This window comes from Fundulus heteroclitus, chromosome 2 (genome assembly GCF_011125445.2).
Source record: "Fundulus heteroclitus isolate FHET01 chromosome 2, MU-UCD_Fhet_4.1, whole genome shotgun sequence".
NCBI lineage: Eukaryota > Metazoa > Chordata > Actinopteri > Cyprinodontiformes > Fundulidae > Fundulus > Fundulus heteroclitus.
In genome coordinates, this window is record NC_046362.1 from 15760144 (window position 1) to 15778002 (window position 17859).

Genomic DNA, 17859 nt, shown 5'->3' on the forward strand with positions numbered 1-17859 from the left:
AGATTTTCAAACCTAATTGCATGTTCTTATGGTTCTAATGCTCATTGTTTTCTCAGTTTTTAATTGTAAAGCAGGACAATTTTATTGGTTGTGTACAGGGCCATATAAATAAACGATTGATTGAAATCTGCTTTAAACCTCCCCACAACTGTATTCCTGACCTTACCGCTGTGTTCCTTGGTCTTTACAATGCTGTTTTTTTCTCTAATGTTCTCTAACAAACCTCCGAGGTTCTTACTGAACAGCTGGATTTATACTGAGATTAAATTACACACAGGCAATTAACGAATAAGGAGAGTTTTGAAAGCAGCTGGCTGTTCTGGATTCTATTTGGAAAATTGATATTTGCAAAAAAAAAAAAAAAAGCATATTAAAGCATGTCCTCTTTATCTTAGACTTTTTATAGACTACCTTGTGTTGGTCATTCACATAAAATCCCCCCAGGGACATTGAAGTTTAGTGTTGTGATGGGGGAAATGAAAAAGTTCCAGAGTCTGAATAATCTTCCAAGGCGCTTTAGAGACTAATACCCACTGGTAAGCTTTGGTAGACCGTTGCACATGCATTGTCTTATTAGTTAAACGTTTGTACCTACAAAGACACAGGCGAATGTGATCAGCCTTACAGGGAAATGATCCACAGCCTCGGGTGTCAGAATAATAAACCGCCTGCTGCAGGATGAGGCCTGGCTAGTTCTGGTATCACCTCCGTTGCATTTCAGGAGACTGGAGTAATACTCCAAGATGTCCTCCCCCAGATGCATGGGACATACGTAAATCACCTCCACATTGTCATCTGCAATCAGGAAACGGGATTTTACGAATTACGATTAAAAGCAAGGCAAGTGAGCTCCCAAAAAAAATGCTCCTACCTCTAACGTCACACAGCCTGCTAATTTGGATATTCTGCAGGACGTCATATCTCCTGGTGTTCAGTCTCCGCCTCTGGGAGAACCCTGTCAGGATAAGGTCAGACAACCGTCAAAATTCAGAACTTCCAGATGTGTACAGCCAGCTTTGGGTGGGATGTGCATGTCACTAAGACTTGGGAATAAGGGAGTTAAAGTCTAATCAGGCCGTACAGCAATCCTATGATTAATTCAGTGTAATAACTAGCAGGGGCCGAGGCCGTCATGTGCCGGGAGTCCTTCTGCACCATGTCCAGCCACCACTAAACTACATCCAATGATGCCGCCTGGATCTTAGCCTGTGTGAGAGGGAATCCTCAACTGAATCAAGGTAATTAAATGATTGGATTCATGCTAATTAACAACAATGGGGTTCAACTTTCTAATTATCCTTGCTCGCACAGCACTCTCTGTAGCCACCCCAAGTGCAAATAAAGCATTCCATCTGCTAGTAATTAGGCTTAATAATTTTAGACAATCGCTCAATGATTTACAATGCACATGCCTGATTACAGTCTAAATGTGTGCAGTGGAGAAATTAGATTACGAACTGATCATGGCTTGCACTCTTTGTTTATTGCAAATACACAGCCGCCTTTTTCATTTTTTTTTTTTTTTTTTTTGTTGCAATATGCGGGTGGCGTTTTTGTGCACAGCAATAAAACAAGACCTTTGCGCCTCTTGTACATGTTCGACATAATGGTTTTTCATTTGCTTAATCTGCAAATTAAATGGCGATTGAGAGCAAATTGTTTGGTTCCCTGGCACAGGGGCTGTCATCATCTAGTGAGTGCTTTCCTGCAGAGAGTCATTTGAACGAGACAGAGTGTCTGAACCAGGGCCACAGGCTGGGGACGGCAAAGCGCCGAGGCCGGGGAGGACTCTCTCTAGATCAGACGCGTGCGTGTTGGAGTGTGTGCGGCAGGCGACGAGAGCCACCTAATGAAGGGATGTGGATAATGGTCCTCTTGGACGAGCGGATGTGTTTCCAGTTTGCTGCCAGATGCTGGGGACGGAGAAAAGAAGTGATCATGGAGGAGGCTGGCTGAGCACACACACACACACACTCACTCACACACACACACATACACAAATCATCTCATCGCTGCATGGATAAAACACACCAAACCAATCTCTCTTGGCTCGCAGAAGCAAACCAAGCATAAAATACCATCATAATTAAATTAAGCGTTTACTTTCGGAAACATCCTCTCACAATTAATTCAATCAGCAAGGTACATGATGCTACTGCCAGGGGAAGATTAGCAGGCTTAATTAACAGGGTATGAATGTTTAAAGAGTGAGAACATGCATTAAGTGCATGTATACACACACAACGATGTTCAAACTAAATGAACTTGTGGGCACTAATTAATATTATGTCAGAGCTCTAAAAGATGTTCAGGCCACGACAGCACAGACGTGACATCTGCACGGAACAGGAGCTAAATTACAGAACATTGCACATCCAGGGCATTTGTTTTATCAGAAATGAAGCAAAATAAAATAAAATCAATTATTGTGGGCAAAATAATAAGATTAAAATAATCACAATAACTATAATGAAAGATTGAAGCAAAGTATCTGGTCTAGTATTAAAAAAACAGCAACTGTATAATGCTAACACAGTTAAAAGAAAAGCAATCAAAGAAAGTCATTTTAGAATTACTCCAATATGCTTATCAAACATAAGAGCTACAATGTTTTTATCCTGTGAATTTTCATATAAAATCTAATTAAAACCTAAAACAGTTTTGGTAGCTACAATACTATATTTAACAAATACTCAAACCAACGATTTACTGTCTCTACTTGGAGTGTTTTAATTTTTTGCTGAAAAACAACAACTATGAGATGTAAAGTTTAAAATGCTTAATTTTCAGTAACACCAACATTTTAATAGTGTAAAAATAACAATTATCTGGGCTAAAAAAATTACTAAAAATAATAACACACACATACATTGTTAAATAATTGACAAGGACTTATTAAAGAACTGACTGACAATCCATTTGCATAATGTTATAAGTATATATATTAAGCCCTACTTGTGTTCATTTTGATATCATTTATCCCTAAATCAGACTTCTGTTCTCTGATTTTTGCTTGTTTTCCCTCATAAAATCTTTCCAAACTTTGCTCTTTTGTCAAAGCAATTTTAGGTTTTACCAAGATTTTTTTCCCCCCACAGATGTGGAGTTAAAAAACATACTCAAATCACAAGAAGTAAAAAAAAAAAAAAAAAAAAAATGCAAGAAAAAAGCCACCTTGGACGGTACATCACCTGCGCTCTGCTGCGATAATTCTCTAGCTGATTGAAACGTCTGGCCTGAAGGGCTCTCTTCACACGACACCTCTCGGTGTGCATCACCCATGCCAATGAGATAACGTGCACGGCCCATTTGCGTCGGCAGTGGCACAGGTAAGCAGTCCTGGCCAAGTAGCGCCTCCAGCAGGACTGTATACGGATGGCAGCGGCCTCAGTGCCACTCTCTCCTCTGTAGCGTTGACCCGGGCGTGAGACCAGACCTGACACCTCCTCCTGATTTTCAAGCACTGAGAGGAGAGCGGCCGCTGACGGAGTCTTTCTCCCACCGTAATAAGACTTCAGGCATAACTCCACTAACCGCTCTCCATTAACTACAGCGACAGGCACGGCAAAGTCCCTGAGAAGTTTATTCAGGGCCTCCAGTGCATCGACCACATTGCTCCAGCACAAACTAAAGCTGAGCTTGAAGTGCTGGAAATCTGCCGCCGTCAGGTCGATCTGTCCCTTTACGATTGTAAAAGGGTACCTGGTGGTGCTCACAGAAGCTTCTATGGACCGGTTCTGCGGAGCAAAGAGATAATGTGCACTGTGTTGCAAATGTATTCACCGTCCTTTCACTTCTTCAAATGTTTGCATGTTACAACCACAAACTTCAGTGTAATTGATTGGGATTTTATGTGATAGACCAACTCATGTTAGAGGAAAGTTCTGAAACGGCAGAAAAATATAAATGGGGTTAAAAAGATGTATATATATTCTTTTTACAAATAAAAACTAAAAATTGCGTAGCACATCTGTATCCAGTGATCTTTCCTCATACACCCCTAAATAACACTAGCACACTGCAAAAAGGGAACTAAAAGTAAGTAACATTTTCTTGAAATGTGTGTATTTTTCTTTGACTTGAGCAAGTTACTAACACTATTTGCCAATGGAATAAGAGATTTGCACTTAAAATGAGAACAATTAATCTCCATCATCTTATTTCAAGTCCAGGATATCTTATTATCTTATTTTAGGGGTAAAAATACTCATTCCATTGGCAAACAATCTTATTTTGCTGCTCAAATCAAGAAAGAAATACACTAATTTCAAGAAAATATTACTTACTTTTAGTTCCCTTTTTGGAGTGCATTAATCCTGCACAACACTCACCATCCCCACCATGACACATGGCGGTGATAACATGGAGCTGCGGGCTGAAAATCAAAATAGAAAGTACCATTTTGGAATAAACCTGCATAGAGACTGCAAATAAGTTGAGACTTGGGTGAATACTAATCTTGGTAACGGCTTGGTTTACATCAAAGCATATTTGTGAGAGAATGGCCTTCTCAAAGTCACAACTTAAATTCAACTGAAAATGCCAAAACTTGAAAACTAATGTTCACTGCTGACGGCCGTCTAATCCGATTTAGTTTAAGCTATTTTACAAAGAACAGGCAAGAATTAAGTCTCTAGATGAGGAAAACTTGCAGCTGTACTTACAGTGAAAGGTGGTTCTATAATGTATTGACTAAGGGGTCTTAATTTGTAAACACAATGATAAAACCATCTATATTTCAACGTCCACTTGACAGTTATGCATTACTTAGCGTGGGTGAATCAGATAAAATCCTAATATAATATGTTGAAGTTTGTGGTTGTACTCTTGTAAAATGTGGAAAAATGCAAGGGGTGTGAATACTTTTGCAAGGCACTGTAGATGTATTACCAGAACATTATTAAATACATACTGTTTTTATCTTCATATCATTCTATTTTTCATCATATTATTCTATGCAATGATTTGATCTAAAATGTTTTTAAGCACTGAATGTGTCCGTACCTGGTGGCCTTCAGTGATAAAACTGCTTGAGGCTTTCGTATCCCTTTGCTCCATGCCCTCAGAGGCTTTGGACTTAGTTGGTGAACTGGTCCAGAGAGGCTGGCGTTCACCAACTTTTCTGACACAGCTGGATTCTGAATCCATTTTCCATTTTGAATCCTTATCGGACTTGGAATCTGATTCTGTCAGGTCCAAATACAAGAAAAAGGACAAATTTTAGTTGTAATGTGAGAGACTGGTTGTTGTTGTTGTTGTTTTTTTTAGGATCCAGTCATTGCTGTCCAATGAAGAAGCTTGTAAGGTATTTAAACCAATTGCTGAAAGAAATAGGTGGGGGAAATTGTGAGCAGAAAAAAAAAGATGTCTGAGAAAGCTAAAGGACTGTTGCCATCAGACACCAGCAGGTAGGTAGGTAAAATAAACATTTATTATTTTCCTATTGTAGAAAACAAAAAACTGCAACATAGCAATAATTAAGCTACTGTCTTCTGACATTTTTTTTTTTTTGCTGTACTCACCTATTTTAGAAGGGTGTATATCCTGCCTGGGTTGAAGAGACATAATCTTGTGCTCAACTGACATACAAAGCAATCTTGGTTGAAACACTGAATAAAAGGAAAAAGAAAAAAAGAAAAACAACATTACCAGAACATTGAAATTCTGCACGAAAACTGTAGTTTGACTCTAAATATGGTTTAAGAGAAAGTTTGGAGGTAGTCATTTACAAGGAGAAAGCAAGAACTAGAAAGCAAACTGAAGCGTTTTGCCTGGAGCGTGACAGAGTTGTGAGATGTGAGTCAACCTGGTTCCAGGTCATCTTCAGGTAGATCCAGAAAGTGCTTTCCCTTTGCTTCAGTAACCTGAAGACTCTCTAGAGGTCCAGAAATGTTTCTCGGATGTTTCACCTACACAGAGTGTTTCTAGAATTAGTGCTGTACAGTGTTCACTGGCTTTCCAATAAACTAATCTATAAAAGATTGACTTTTATTTTGAAAAGAACGCAAAAGCTTCATTTTGAAAAGTGTTATATATGAAATACAGAGGCTTTCCTTCTGAAGAGTTTGTAAAATTCATTTTGAAAGGCCAAATTATACTTCGTCGATCACTGGCTTATACATATTAACAACATTAACATTATATCCATCAAGACAGAGCAAACATCATCTGCGATGTTAAAGTTAGGTGATATTCTCCATGGTAGATAGCTGCAGACTGTCAACACCAGTCTGAGACCCAACACCACTCTGAAGCCAAGTTTACACTGTGGGATTATAGGATTACAGGCCATATATAGGTTACTGAGGGTTAGGGTTGGGGGTTATGGCATGAACACTCTAAAATCTGACACGTTCACCTTACTTTAAATTTTTAAAATCAAAAATATAACCTTATTTACATGTGTGCGTAAACTCTAACTTCTGAAGCCAGATTTTTTTTTTCATACATGTCAAACGAAAACAAAAAGTCTTTTATTCTTTGAGCACCTGAGCAAAATCACCTGTTCCAGAAACATTAAATTAAATGCAGAATACTTCTGTACATTTTACAGCTTTACATCCATTAGCTCTTCTATTTACAGTAGAACTGAATTAAGGAAGGCTCTGCTGGCGCTAATAACACTTCTTTATCGCTGGAGCTGACTAGACACAAAATATGTGCAATGTTTAGTTACGCTCAAGCAACAACCACAAAATGCTAAAGAAATGCTTAAAAGTACAGTGTTCCATAAAATATTACTGAAGCCAACATGATTGAACAAATGACTTAAATGTAAAATTGAAAACCGATTGTCTTAAAAATGTAAGTGTAACTAAGATGCATTAAATTGTATTCACTGTAAAAAGTATGCAATATTGTTGCCTCAAAGATTTAAGTGAACTTATAAAATTTTAGTATGTGTAAGTTGCAAACATTAAGTTTGCACAACTCTATGAACTTGATAATTTTGAATAGACTTAACTTAATGGTGACAGTAAGCTGTTTTTGGGGAGTCAGCGTTTAGAGCTCATCTGCTTGCAGGGAGTATCCCGTCTTGATGCCAAGCTACTTTTCATATTTCCTTATTATGTGTCCAAGGTTTTAATCATGTAATTCTGCAATTGTAACTTGTAAGACGTATTTCTTAGGACGCTGAGACTCTTTATCTGGGTGACGCATTATGTTTCATTCACCCAACAGCAGATCACAGTGTTCAACTTACAGGATTAGGAAGTCCTGTATTCTATAACATTGAGTAGATCCCATTAATCATAACAGCAAACTTCACTTGTGGTTTTTGTCTGACCACACCCAATGTCCAAAAAATAAGCCAATGAGGTTAAACTGATCCGCGCAAGTCTCCACCTCTTTCAAATACTTAGTATGGGTGGACTCAACTTAAATATTTTAAGTTATCAAGCATTTTCTATCTGACAGTTTATAGCACTTATTTAAACTAAGCATAAACAAGTTCAAAAGAATTGAGTTCTGCTCACTTGACATTTTTATTTAAAGTGAACGTTGCATTTTACAGGGAAAGCAAGGAGGTTATGAATCGGGAAAGGACAAACTGGTAGGGCCCGCAGCACCGTTCTCTGACAACTCTTCTCAGTATTTTAATATTTACTCATGTGCGAGGATTAGCTAACACGATCATCTTTGTTGGACATTACAACCATTGGTATATATCACTTTTACATGCCTCTCCAGGACACAAACACCCTGCTCTACATAGGCCACCATTCCTGCAATACTACAAATAGCATGCCAGCCACACTTTTTAGTACTAAATGCTGTAATAAAAGCATATTGCATGCTATAATATACAAAAATACAAACAAATATGCTAACATGCTGGAAATGGCAATAAAAGCAGAGGTATGGCCTGATTTAAGATAATCAGGTAGATCTTCAGCCATGTAGAAGACTTTTCTACTTCTAAAAACTCCAAGTGTCTGCTCCTCCAGACTATTTTCCCTGTGTCCTCATGTCATCTATTTGTTCTTCTCAAACCACTGAGCACTGTGACAGACCATGGGTAGTAGCCAGGTGCTGGAAGACTCTCCCCTCACAGGCACACATCTGTTTCAGACGGAGCTGGGGAAAAAAGGTGCCACCTTTAGTAAAATTGCAAAAATGCAAAAAGCCCATCCCCTGGCACAGACGCGGAGCCGAAAAAGAACTGGGCTCAGTTTGCAGGAGGCGGCAGCCGGCAGCGAGCCAGTTGTTAGCAGTTGGGGAGGCTACGGCTGTCTTATTGGCATGCAGGAACAGGTAGTCGATTCTGTCTGGAGACAGCTGTAAACCAGCCGTCCATAGCGCAGCAATCAGGTGCCTGTTTCTTTAGGAGAATGCTGATGTGCTACAATCTGCTGTTTTCCGCTTTCTCTAGCCAGCAACACCATCTCTCTCTTGGACCAGAGGGACAGTTTTGGCCTCTATTTGTCATGTCAGGCACAGATTAACTAAATCATATTGGCAAAGAAAGTGCGTAAAATAAAAAAAATAAAAAATCTGAAACTAATGTCGACCTTTGTGAAGATTCATTTGTTTGCTTTAAGGGCTGGATGTCATCACTGAGTCAAGTGACCTTTATGTCATAGTTGGTCTGAGCAAGAGACTTGAGGAATCTAAATACAGACTTCTAGCATTACTCTTCACCCCAGTATAAAGTGTCTGAGGATTACAGGAGTAAGAACTGATAAAGGTAACATGTTTTTCTACAAACTGTGTCAGAAACATGAAGCATTTCAGTTTTATTAAATCCTCAAATAGAATTGAAATGAGCTCAATTAAAAGGTACACTGATCCAATGCATGATTAAAGAAAATGGTGGTACTGGTAAAAGATTAGGTAAGGCAGCAGTAATACAAATTGTACACCAGAGCTACCCCCCTAACCTTAAAAGGTGAAAAAAGGGTTTTAACAGGTTTGTCTGTAGAGGTTGTAGTTTTAAATTAATATCATTCAGGCATCAAAGCAAATGTCTCTAACTTTTGTTTTTTTAACAAAATACTAAAGTACATAGTTTTTTCGATGCACATGTAGTAATACAAGCATGTAAAACTGAGAGTTTTCAGTATAGATGCATTTCTTTAGATGAAAAAAATATATATAATTTTTCCCTGAGAGTTACAAACAAAGGCAAGATAAGGCCATGTCATTCTCTGGCCCACCGGTTGCTGCATGTCAGTAAAATAGATAATCCCCCCCCCCACCAAAAAAAAAAAACAACAACAACATATAAAGCACTAAAACTATTTGTGCAGTTTCAAAATGCACAGTAACTTAACTGTTGACCTATCAGCCCAAATCCTTACATCTAACAAACTGGTTTAACTGAAAGTGTCAAACATCCTCCACGATTCAAAGGTTCCCTGGCAGACATGATGGTTGCAGAATGCTCATAAAACAACATTTCATGGCTCTCATAAAACACAGTTTGTCATCTTTAGTGTACCAACTGGAACCGGGTGCTCATCTGTATCTTTTTCGGTTGTCTGTTTCTTGTCTTTAGAAAACAACAGTTCCTTTTCGGACTTAAAGGGTTAGGGGTTTGACGCTAATGACTTTGCAAATGGACCCTCTATTTTTATTTTCTTCAAAAAGACTAGAAACGGTTATAATCTACGGTATCTCTGAATCTCTCATCATCCATAACCCAAGCCACCACCCGAGGGATTTATCGTGGACCCTGATGGACACAGATTTAATTTTCTTCTGCAAGATTATTGAGCGATCGCTTTGTGATATTTGTATGTAAGAACTGCAATGTTGGGTGCAAACGAAAGAGGGCCACCACAGTGATTAATATTTGTGTCAAGATAAATAGACTTATTAGATGCATTTGGGATTATGAAGGGCAAAGGCCAACTACCCAATCTCAAATGGCCCAGCTGTGTTACAGCCTCATTTCAGTTCTGACAGCACTCTTTACATGTGTGGCGAAATGGGTCTTTGATTTGTTTTACAGTACACAGAAGAGGAACAGCTCGGACATTGACAAGACACAGGGGCAGCTGTTGCAGGAGGAAAAGATCCCTCATCCGCTGGGCACTTATGTATGGATAGACGCAGTATAGGGACCTTGTGTTATAAAGAACCTCACCCACCCTGCATATGGACCGTCACCCCCTCTGCTCAGGAAGGAGGTGGCAACGCATCAAAACCAGAACACAGACACTTTCAAGTCAAATTTGGAAGACTCAAGAATTTCCTTTAGTCACAAAGCTTATGCCTCCTGCTGCCTCTCTGTTATTATATGTTATATTTTGTGTTATTGATGCCATTTAGAAAACCACTTAGCATTAATTTATTAAAAATTTTATTTTAGGTAACTTCATGTTTTATCTCTTTATGTATTCGGACGCTTTAATGTAAGCTGGTAGAATTGAATAATCCATCCAATCCAACTTTATTTATAAAACACTTGAAAGGAGCTATAAGTAATTCTGACACCTTGTGGCTCGGATCGGTAACACAGCTTGCCAATCACAACAAGCTAATATGCCGTTTTTAAACGGTGTGTTGCAGTTGTGAAGCTTTACTTCCACAGGATAGGTATGTGATCCTGTATTATGTTCTATTTCTGGTCCGCTTCTCTTACTGGCCTCCATGTTTGCAGGCTGCTGCTCTTTTTACAAAACAAAATACCAAACACTGCGCACCGTGTTGGGAACCCTGGGAAATCTATTAAGATTGGCTCAGGATCCAGGAAGAAAAGACGGGCTACATTCTGAACCGAAGTCGTTCCGCACCGTACCTCTAGGTTTGAAAGGAGAAAAACGTGACTAAGACATTATTGATGGAGAGGACCGATTGTTTATAGGGAATGATACCTCCATACCAGGTGACAAATGAGAATGATTAAGGTTGATTTTACAGTAAATATCTTACTTATAGCGCCTTTGAATTACCAAAGGGACCAGGGTGTTGTACAAAATACATTAGAAAAGTGTATAAATTTAAAAAAAAAAATCTCAACAAGGTATTTATTATTTTATTGCCATATTAGATTAGTCCAATGTTTTAGTTACCCACAATTTTATTAGTTTAAGTGTGACATAATTTATGAATTCATGTAGCATTCCACATTGATTTTCTCTTTTTTAAAGATTAACAATTTTGCTAAAGCTCTGCTACAATAAAACCTTAACAAAACAATATGAACAGGTTGGATGGAAATGATCATAATCATGAGATGAGGTGCACCTTGGACAGGTTTCCAGCCCATGTAACACTGAGACGTACAGAAAAGACAGCTGTGATGCACACACATACACTAGGGGAATTTAGAATGACCAATCCAGTGAGAACGATCCAGTCCAGGTTTGAATCTTCTAAATATTGTAGTTTTTGAGCTGGACCATCCATAATGTGGTCCAGATGCAAAAAAAAAAAAAAAAAAAAAAAAAAAAGTTAACGAATCAAATAAGGGTCTGACAAATTTGAAAGATTCTGCTATTAGTGTAGATTAATCTACTCCAGGTTTAATAAGTTTAGTTTTTAAAGATGCTCAAGGTAGTGAAAAATTAGGTAGAATTGCCCTTTAGCCGTTCCCTAAATCAGACGCCAACCCCAGTTTTGTACCATTTATCCTGTGTGTTTAATATGTGATACACTGGAATAGTTCCTTATCTTTTACAAAGTGTGTGTGGACAATAGAGGAAGAATGTACCTTTCTTTCAGGCAGAGCTCCATGAAACTTCTTTCTTTGAGAATGCACATCAGGGAGACTCTCAAGACAGGGTTTCCTGTATGAAGGCATTCTTTACGAATCACAGTTCAAAACTCTTCCACAAAAAGCTGCCGTAATTTGGCTACTGACCAAAGTGTTCCCACCATGACAAGCTTATCTTCAATTCACTTACCATTTATGAGTCTTTACAGTCTGTTTTTGTAAGTCTGCAATGGTTGGAAGAATCAGCTGCTGCTTGTTCACTGTTTTCCAATAATCTTCTGTGTGTTTCTGCATATTACAAGTAAATACATTGTGATCCATGTCTGTTTTTTAATCAGTTGATTTGAGTTTTTTTTTAATCTAAACGTTATCCATTTTATTATAATATGAAGCTTTCTCACCATGAGGCTCCTTTGGGTTCTTCTAATGGCGTTGTCCAGAGCTTGAACATCCAGAGTTGCACCCTCATCGCTGGCACTGACATTTTTTTCAATATTGCATTTAAGTTGTCGTAAATCATGTTGGACCTACAATACAAAGTTTTGTGACGTGATGAACATAGCCCTAATAATGTCATGTAGCCCAAATCAGATTGTTTTTAAAACAAAAAGTAAGTAAAACATAAAATTAAGACCTGAAGTAAAACGTCTCCCATCTTATCTTCGTTTTTAGGCTTGCCAGCCATTATTTATTGGTGGTCTAATATCTTTAAAATGCGAAACAGTGGTCATGATAACCGAAAACAGTGTGCGGCTTAGCAATCAAAACTCTTGAAACATAGTCGTAACCACGACAACAGGACTTTAAACCAGTTAGAGTTACCCCCGGTGTATAGCTGTCAGGCATCTGCTCTTGGAAAAAAAAAACAAAAAAAAAAAAAACATTTGTTAACATGCTGTAGGTCTTGTGAACGGAATATTCCCGATTATGTTCATATTTAATCGTCACTCAAACAATTTGCGTAGAAATTATTCAATAAGTGAACGCCTTGATTACAGTGTAGCCCTGCAAGACAAATAACAGGGTTAAACATTCCCATCAATTTTCCACCTAGGAATTTGTTGAGACATTTTTAATCATATTATAATATTTACATTATTATTATTAAAATATATCATGGCCAAGAACTGTACAGTAGACACATTTAAAGGCTTTTTATTGACGCGTCTTGAGTCAAGTCCACCGGAAGTGACGTACGGCGGAACTCGGGGTTCAAAAGTTATCGAAGTTAGCTACACCGTAAGCTAGCCGCTGGAAAAGCGATCTCTAAATATTAGAGCAATGTCCTCGACAGAAGAAAACACGGACATGGTTCTGCCATGTGTGCTTGTCACTAGCTGTGACAGCGAATTTAAAGAGGAAGAGCTGATAAAACGTAAGTTTTCGGGGCACAACCAGCCTGATTTAGCAGGAAAGCTAACGATAAACAAAGCTAACTGAGCGGAGCATCTGACCTGAGCTATAGTATAATAATCATAATAATCATAATCATAATAATGCATAGTTTCCTGACGTTTGAGCCTTCCGAGTGACGCTTGGAGTGAGACAAAGACTCTTAAACCTTAAAAAGGGATTCAAAATTTGAAATCAGAATGTCACTGGTTTAAATATTCACAAAATAAACATTTGTACAGATTAGGAAACTGCTCGAAAGACGGCACCCAGTGTATAAGCACCCCTGCATATTTATTTAGATTTGTGTGTGTGCGCGCGCGATCATATCAAATAGTTTCCATATGCATTTGCGTCTCAAAAATTTGTATAAGGTGTAAACATTTATCTTTGTAAATATAAAGTATTTTTCCCCAGACACGTGTTGCGGATCATTAATCAATTAATCAATTACAATATAAAAATTAACACGGGTAAACACGAAATACAACTTTCAGCTGATGAATTTGTTTAAGGAAAAAAAAATAAAACGATATTTAGAGCAACATGGCCTTATTTGGATTTTTGCTTTTTTTTACCCCACTTGTTATTTCATGAATCATTTAACAAAATTCAAGAGGATTTAAAAGACTCATCACAAATGACCTCTTCATGGCAGATGTTGCTGGCGATCAGTAGGTGTAGCGGGCAATTACGTTTTCACATATGACCAGTAGGCTTTGGATATCTGTTTTCCCCTTATACAATGAAATCGGTTCAAAATTGAGGTTCTGTTCACTTTGTTTTTTTTTGTCTGATGTTAACATTTAATTGTTTTACTTAATTATTTAAGTTTTGTTAAATGAAATACTGCTTTTGCCTAATATTGTGTCTGTGATTTTTGAAATTTATTTATTTATTATTATTTTTTTGCCCCCCTCTCAGAAATACTAAATTCACAGACTTTGCCTCAGCCGACAAAGCGAGAGGAAACAGTTGTTTGGTATCCTTGGACCATCAATAACAAATATTACACGGCAGACGTGCAGCTGTGTGTCGTACCGAGCACGTATCAAATGTCTTCAGAGATAGCCCAGTCCACGCAAGCTTTCATCGCTTACTTTGATAGTAAAGTGGTACGTTACCTTACGGACAATATGTACATTTGAAGCGCATAAACATGTCAGTGACGTATGTTTGCTATTTGAAGGAGGACGGCTTGGAAAAGCTAAATCCCTGGATTCCTGTGGTGGAAGATCTCAGCCCAGAGGTGCTCATTCTCGTGTGCGACAGAGTCTGTGAAAATGGTACGTTAAAAGGAGCCCGCCCAGTGGGCAGAAAAATATAATTACACACACACACTTGATACTGCGTCAGGAAGCACCTGAGATATAATTTGTGCTTTAGGTGTCACCAGGCACGAAGCGCAGCAGTGGTGTTTGTCTCACGCGTTTGAGCTTGTGGAGATCAATCCACAGGAGCTACCAGATGAGGATGGTGAGTCGCGCGTGGAGAAGTACGTCCGCCCGCCCGCATGGCCGAGTCCTATCTGACTCACTTCTCGTCGCTGTTGCACATTTCAGATGACTTTCCAGAGTCTACGGGAGTGAAGAGGATCGTTCAGGCGCTTAACGCCAACGTGTGGTCCAGTGTGGAGATGAAGGACGGTGAGAACACGTTCTGCGGACGTCTTCAGTTGTGTATGTGGCCAACGTGACGGTTCGAATCTTTGTCTAACAGGTCACAATCAGGGTTTTGGTCTCATGAGCAGTTTGGTTGCTTCCAGACATAACAACCCACGCCACAGCCAAGATCCACCGGTTAGATGGCATTTATTTGATTGTGTATTTATGAGAGGAAAATGTTTGTTGCCTCGTTTTTACATTCTCGTTTTATGTTCTTAAGTGAATAAATTGTGTTCAACAGATTTTAAAAAGGGCCCATTTGAAGAGACGCTAATGCCATTTTTTTGTGACAGTCCTGCAGCTTACCAGCAGAGGGCACACTCACCAATGAGGAGGCCAAACACACAGACAATAGCGCAAACCAGGGCACACAGGAAGGCTCAGTAGTAGGCAAGTAACATTCTTTTAAACATTTACCAGACTAGTTTATGAAGTTATTTTCCATGCTACTCTATAAACAGAATGTTTGATCCTTGCAGATGCAATGACCGACTTAGACATACAGGAACTCGCCAATCTTACCGCCGGTGATGCAGACGCAGAAAATTTTGAGCGCCTCTTTACAAAATTAAAGGAAATGAAAGGTAATTGGAGAATTACAAATAAAAAAAAGTTTAAATGAAGGTTATTATATTCTGTTGCTGCCTGGTGTTGAAGTTAAATATTTTTGATATTTTTAAAATCTGTGTCTTATATAACCTAACGTGTATTTGTTGGATTTCACCGTGCAGATAAAGCCTCATCGTTACCACATGAGCAGAGAAAAGTTCATGCTGAAAAGGTTAGTGACTATATTGTGGGGTTTTTTTTTTTTTGGCTCAGTTGAAGCAAGATTGGCTTGGAAGTATATCGTACGACATAACACTTTCTACAAGATAAAGAATATTTAGGGTATCAACACAAAGCATGACATAGTGGCGAACATGATGCATCATTTTCAAATTTTGTTACAGAAACAAATCTCAATAGCAAGGCTCTTTTGCTTTGCTACCCCTAAATATGTTTATACATGCCGCACTTTCCAGATTTGTATCCTTTCACTTTAACTTCAGTTGTGTGCTACTTTATGTTGATCTATCATCAGGGTTAGCAACTTCTAAAGAAATTATATTTAGAGTCACAAATCCTACACAAGTTTTAATAACTGGTTTATAAGAACTTTTTTGTTGAAATAAAAAAAACTAAAATTTCTCTTTTTAGTAGACTCATTCAACTGGACAGACAGTCATTTACACTTGAGTAAACTTTCGTTGAGAGGATCTGGGTAAAAACAAAGCAAAATAGAAACATTATGAATATGTAATATAAAATAATGAGAAGTATAAACTTTTTAAGTAGAATGGGGTCATTTGACTATTTTAAATATTGGAAAATTAAGCAATAAGTAATCTGTAAGTATGCAAAGTCTGCATTCAAATATTGGGGAATAATACTTTATTTGTGTGATTTTTTTATGGTGAAAAAGCTGAATGGAAATAGAATTAATAATCATCTTTATATAATAAAAACATATCTTTTGGGGAAAAGGTTTTGAGTCACAGTGACAGGGCAGCAGGTTATAGTCTCCTGGTATATCATCTAAACTCCAAAAATAAAGTTTTTGTGGTTGTAACATCACAAAATGTCATGCTCCAACCACAAATAGATGTGGGATAAATACTTCATATAACCCTCCAGTTGGGAATTTCTGTTTGCTCAATATAAGGGATATAAATGAGTACAGAAAGGAAAACACTTGTATGAAAAGGGTTTTGTTTTTCTCGTTTTCCAGGTGGCAAAAGCCTTTTGGATGGCCATTGGTGGCGAAGAAGATGAAATAGATGGTTTATCTTCAGGTGAAGACAGCTAAAGTCGGTTCTCAGTGAATCCATCTTGGCTCCTTTTGATCCCGCCGTTTTTTTCTGGGGTCCACACAGGTGTCGACGCTTGTGGATGTCCTGGTCTTAGTCGGAAGGTGGATTTCCTTAAAGATGGCACTGTAAGAGTAGTTGTATGAGATTCGTAGAATGAAACGATGTATGCTGAAATCCTGTTTAGCAGGTGAGCCATGAGTGGCCCCAGTCTTTACTCGTCTTCTCCTCCCTCCCCCCCTGGGTTTTTTAATGTGCTTTGGCCCCATCAGATCCTCAATACGTGGTTGTTATGGAGGGAAAAAAAATAACATGGGACATTTGATTCACATTTGTTTGTAGGTACTGTCAACATGTATTTTTGTTACATATGTGCCTTATCCATGAAGACTTGACGCACATTCTGAAAAATCAACATAAAGCCAGTTTTTTTTTTTTTTAGTTTCATAGTGACTTTTATGTATTTATTGTGAACACTATCTCTCAAGTGTGTGAACTGCTCAGTTTGGTTCAACCTAATAAAATATGCAGAAATGGAACAACTCTCCAGCAAATAAAATGAGTAGTTGAAGTAAAATGCAGCATCGGTGGTCTTTCTATTTTTCAGCCTAGACCAGGGGTCTGCAACTAGTGGCTCTTTGGTCCTCCGACACTGGCTTTTTATAACTTTGGCCAAAAATAAAGGACCAATTAATGTTTTTGAATACAGATGTAATCATGCAGTTTTTCCATTTTGTTTCATGAAATGATCGCATTGAATTTCAAAACAGAATGACAGTAAACACAAGTAATATTTCTTTAGACATTTTTCTTGTCAGCTGGGAACTGGGTTTTTATTTTTGCATCATTTCCTACAAATATGAACATTGCATAGATGAAAATGTATCCATCTTTGAAGTTTCATGTTTTTCATTTTAAAAAAGGGAATGAAATGGTGGTTCTTTGAAGAATGACAATTTCTCTATTACATTTTTATCAAAAGTGATGTTTTTTTTCTTTATTGAAATGTCATGTAACATTTGTTGCGCTAAATGAGTTTTATTTAGCAGGACTGAAGGGGAAAATTGCTCTTTGGATCGTAAAGGTTGCAGACCCCTGGCCTAGCCGGTGCCTGGCAAACGTAATCACATCCCTTAACTTTTCCCTGTCCTCTCAAACCAATGAATTCACTGGACTTTCATTTGATAGATCAACATCTAGTGCCAAATTTTGCAGTGGACTGAAAAAGATTAATTGTGCTTTGGGCAAACAAAAATGTGAAAAATAATTGTCTCTGTCCGATATGTTCTAA

General features: G+C 38.1%; 2 protein-coding genes across 2 annotated transcripts in view; one reads left to right on the forward strand and one right to left on the reverse strand.

Annotated features, from left to right (window-relative positions):
* Nucleotides 1-12463, reverse strand: part of iqch (IQ motif containing H) — a 33294-nt gene extending 20831 nt beyond the window's left edge. The window contains exons 1-11 of the mRNA XM_036149171.1: nt 12297-12463; nt 12064-12189; nt 11853-11950; nt 11660-11735; nt 5807-5909; nt 5523-5609; nt 5005-5186; nt 3192-3737; nt 1847-1913; nt 872-955; nt 626-795 (exon numbers count right to left, since the gene is read on the reverse strand). Of these exons, the coding sequence (XP_036005064.1) occupies nt 626-795; nt 872-955; nt 1847-1913; nt 3192-3737; nt 5005-5186; nt 5523-5609; nt 5807-5909; nt 11660-11735; nt 11853-11950; nt 12064-12189; nt 12297-12347 (1590 nt within the window). The 5' untranslated portion in view covers nt 12348-12463. The remainder of the gene's footprint in view (nt 1-625; nt 796-871; nt 956-1846; nt 1914-3191; nt 3738-5004; nt 5187-5522; nt 5610-5806; nt 5910-11659; nt 11736-11852; nt 11951-12063; nt 12190-12296) is intronic.
* A 398-nt stretch (nt 12464-12861) lies between these two features.
* On the forward strand, nt 12862-17145 carry aagab (alpha and gamma adaptin binding protein). Its single transcript, XM_036149179.1, has 10 exons — nt 12862-13037; nt 13979-14169; nt 14244-14340; nt 14441-14530; nt 14617-14700; nt 14774-14853; nt 15012-15108; nt 15198-15302; nt 15450-15499; nt 16490-17145. Exons 1-10 carry the CDS (start codon nt 12944-12946, stop codon nt 16565-16567), a joined length of 966 nt encoding a protein of 321 aa, XP_036005072.1. The 5' UTR covers nt 12862-12943; the 3' UTR covers nt 16568-17145.
* Nucleotides 17146-17859: the final 714 nt, after the last annotated feature.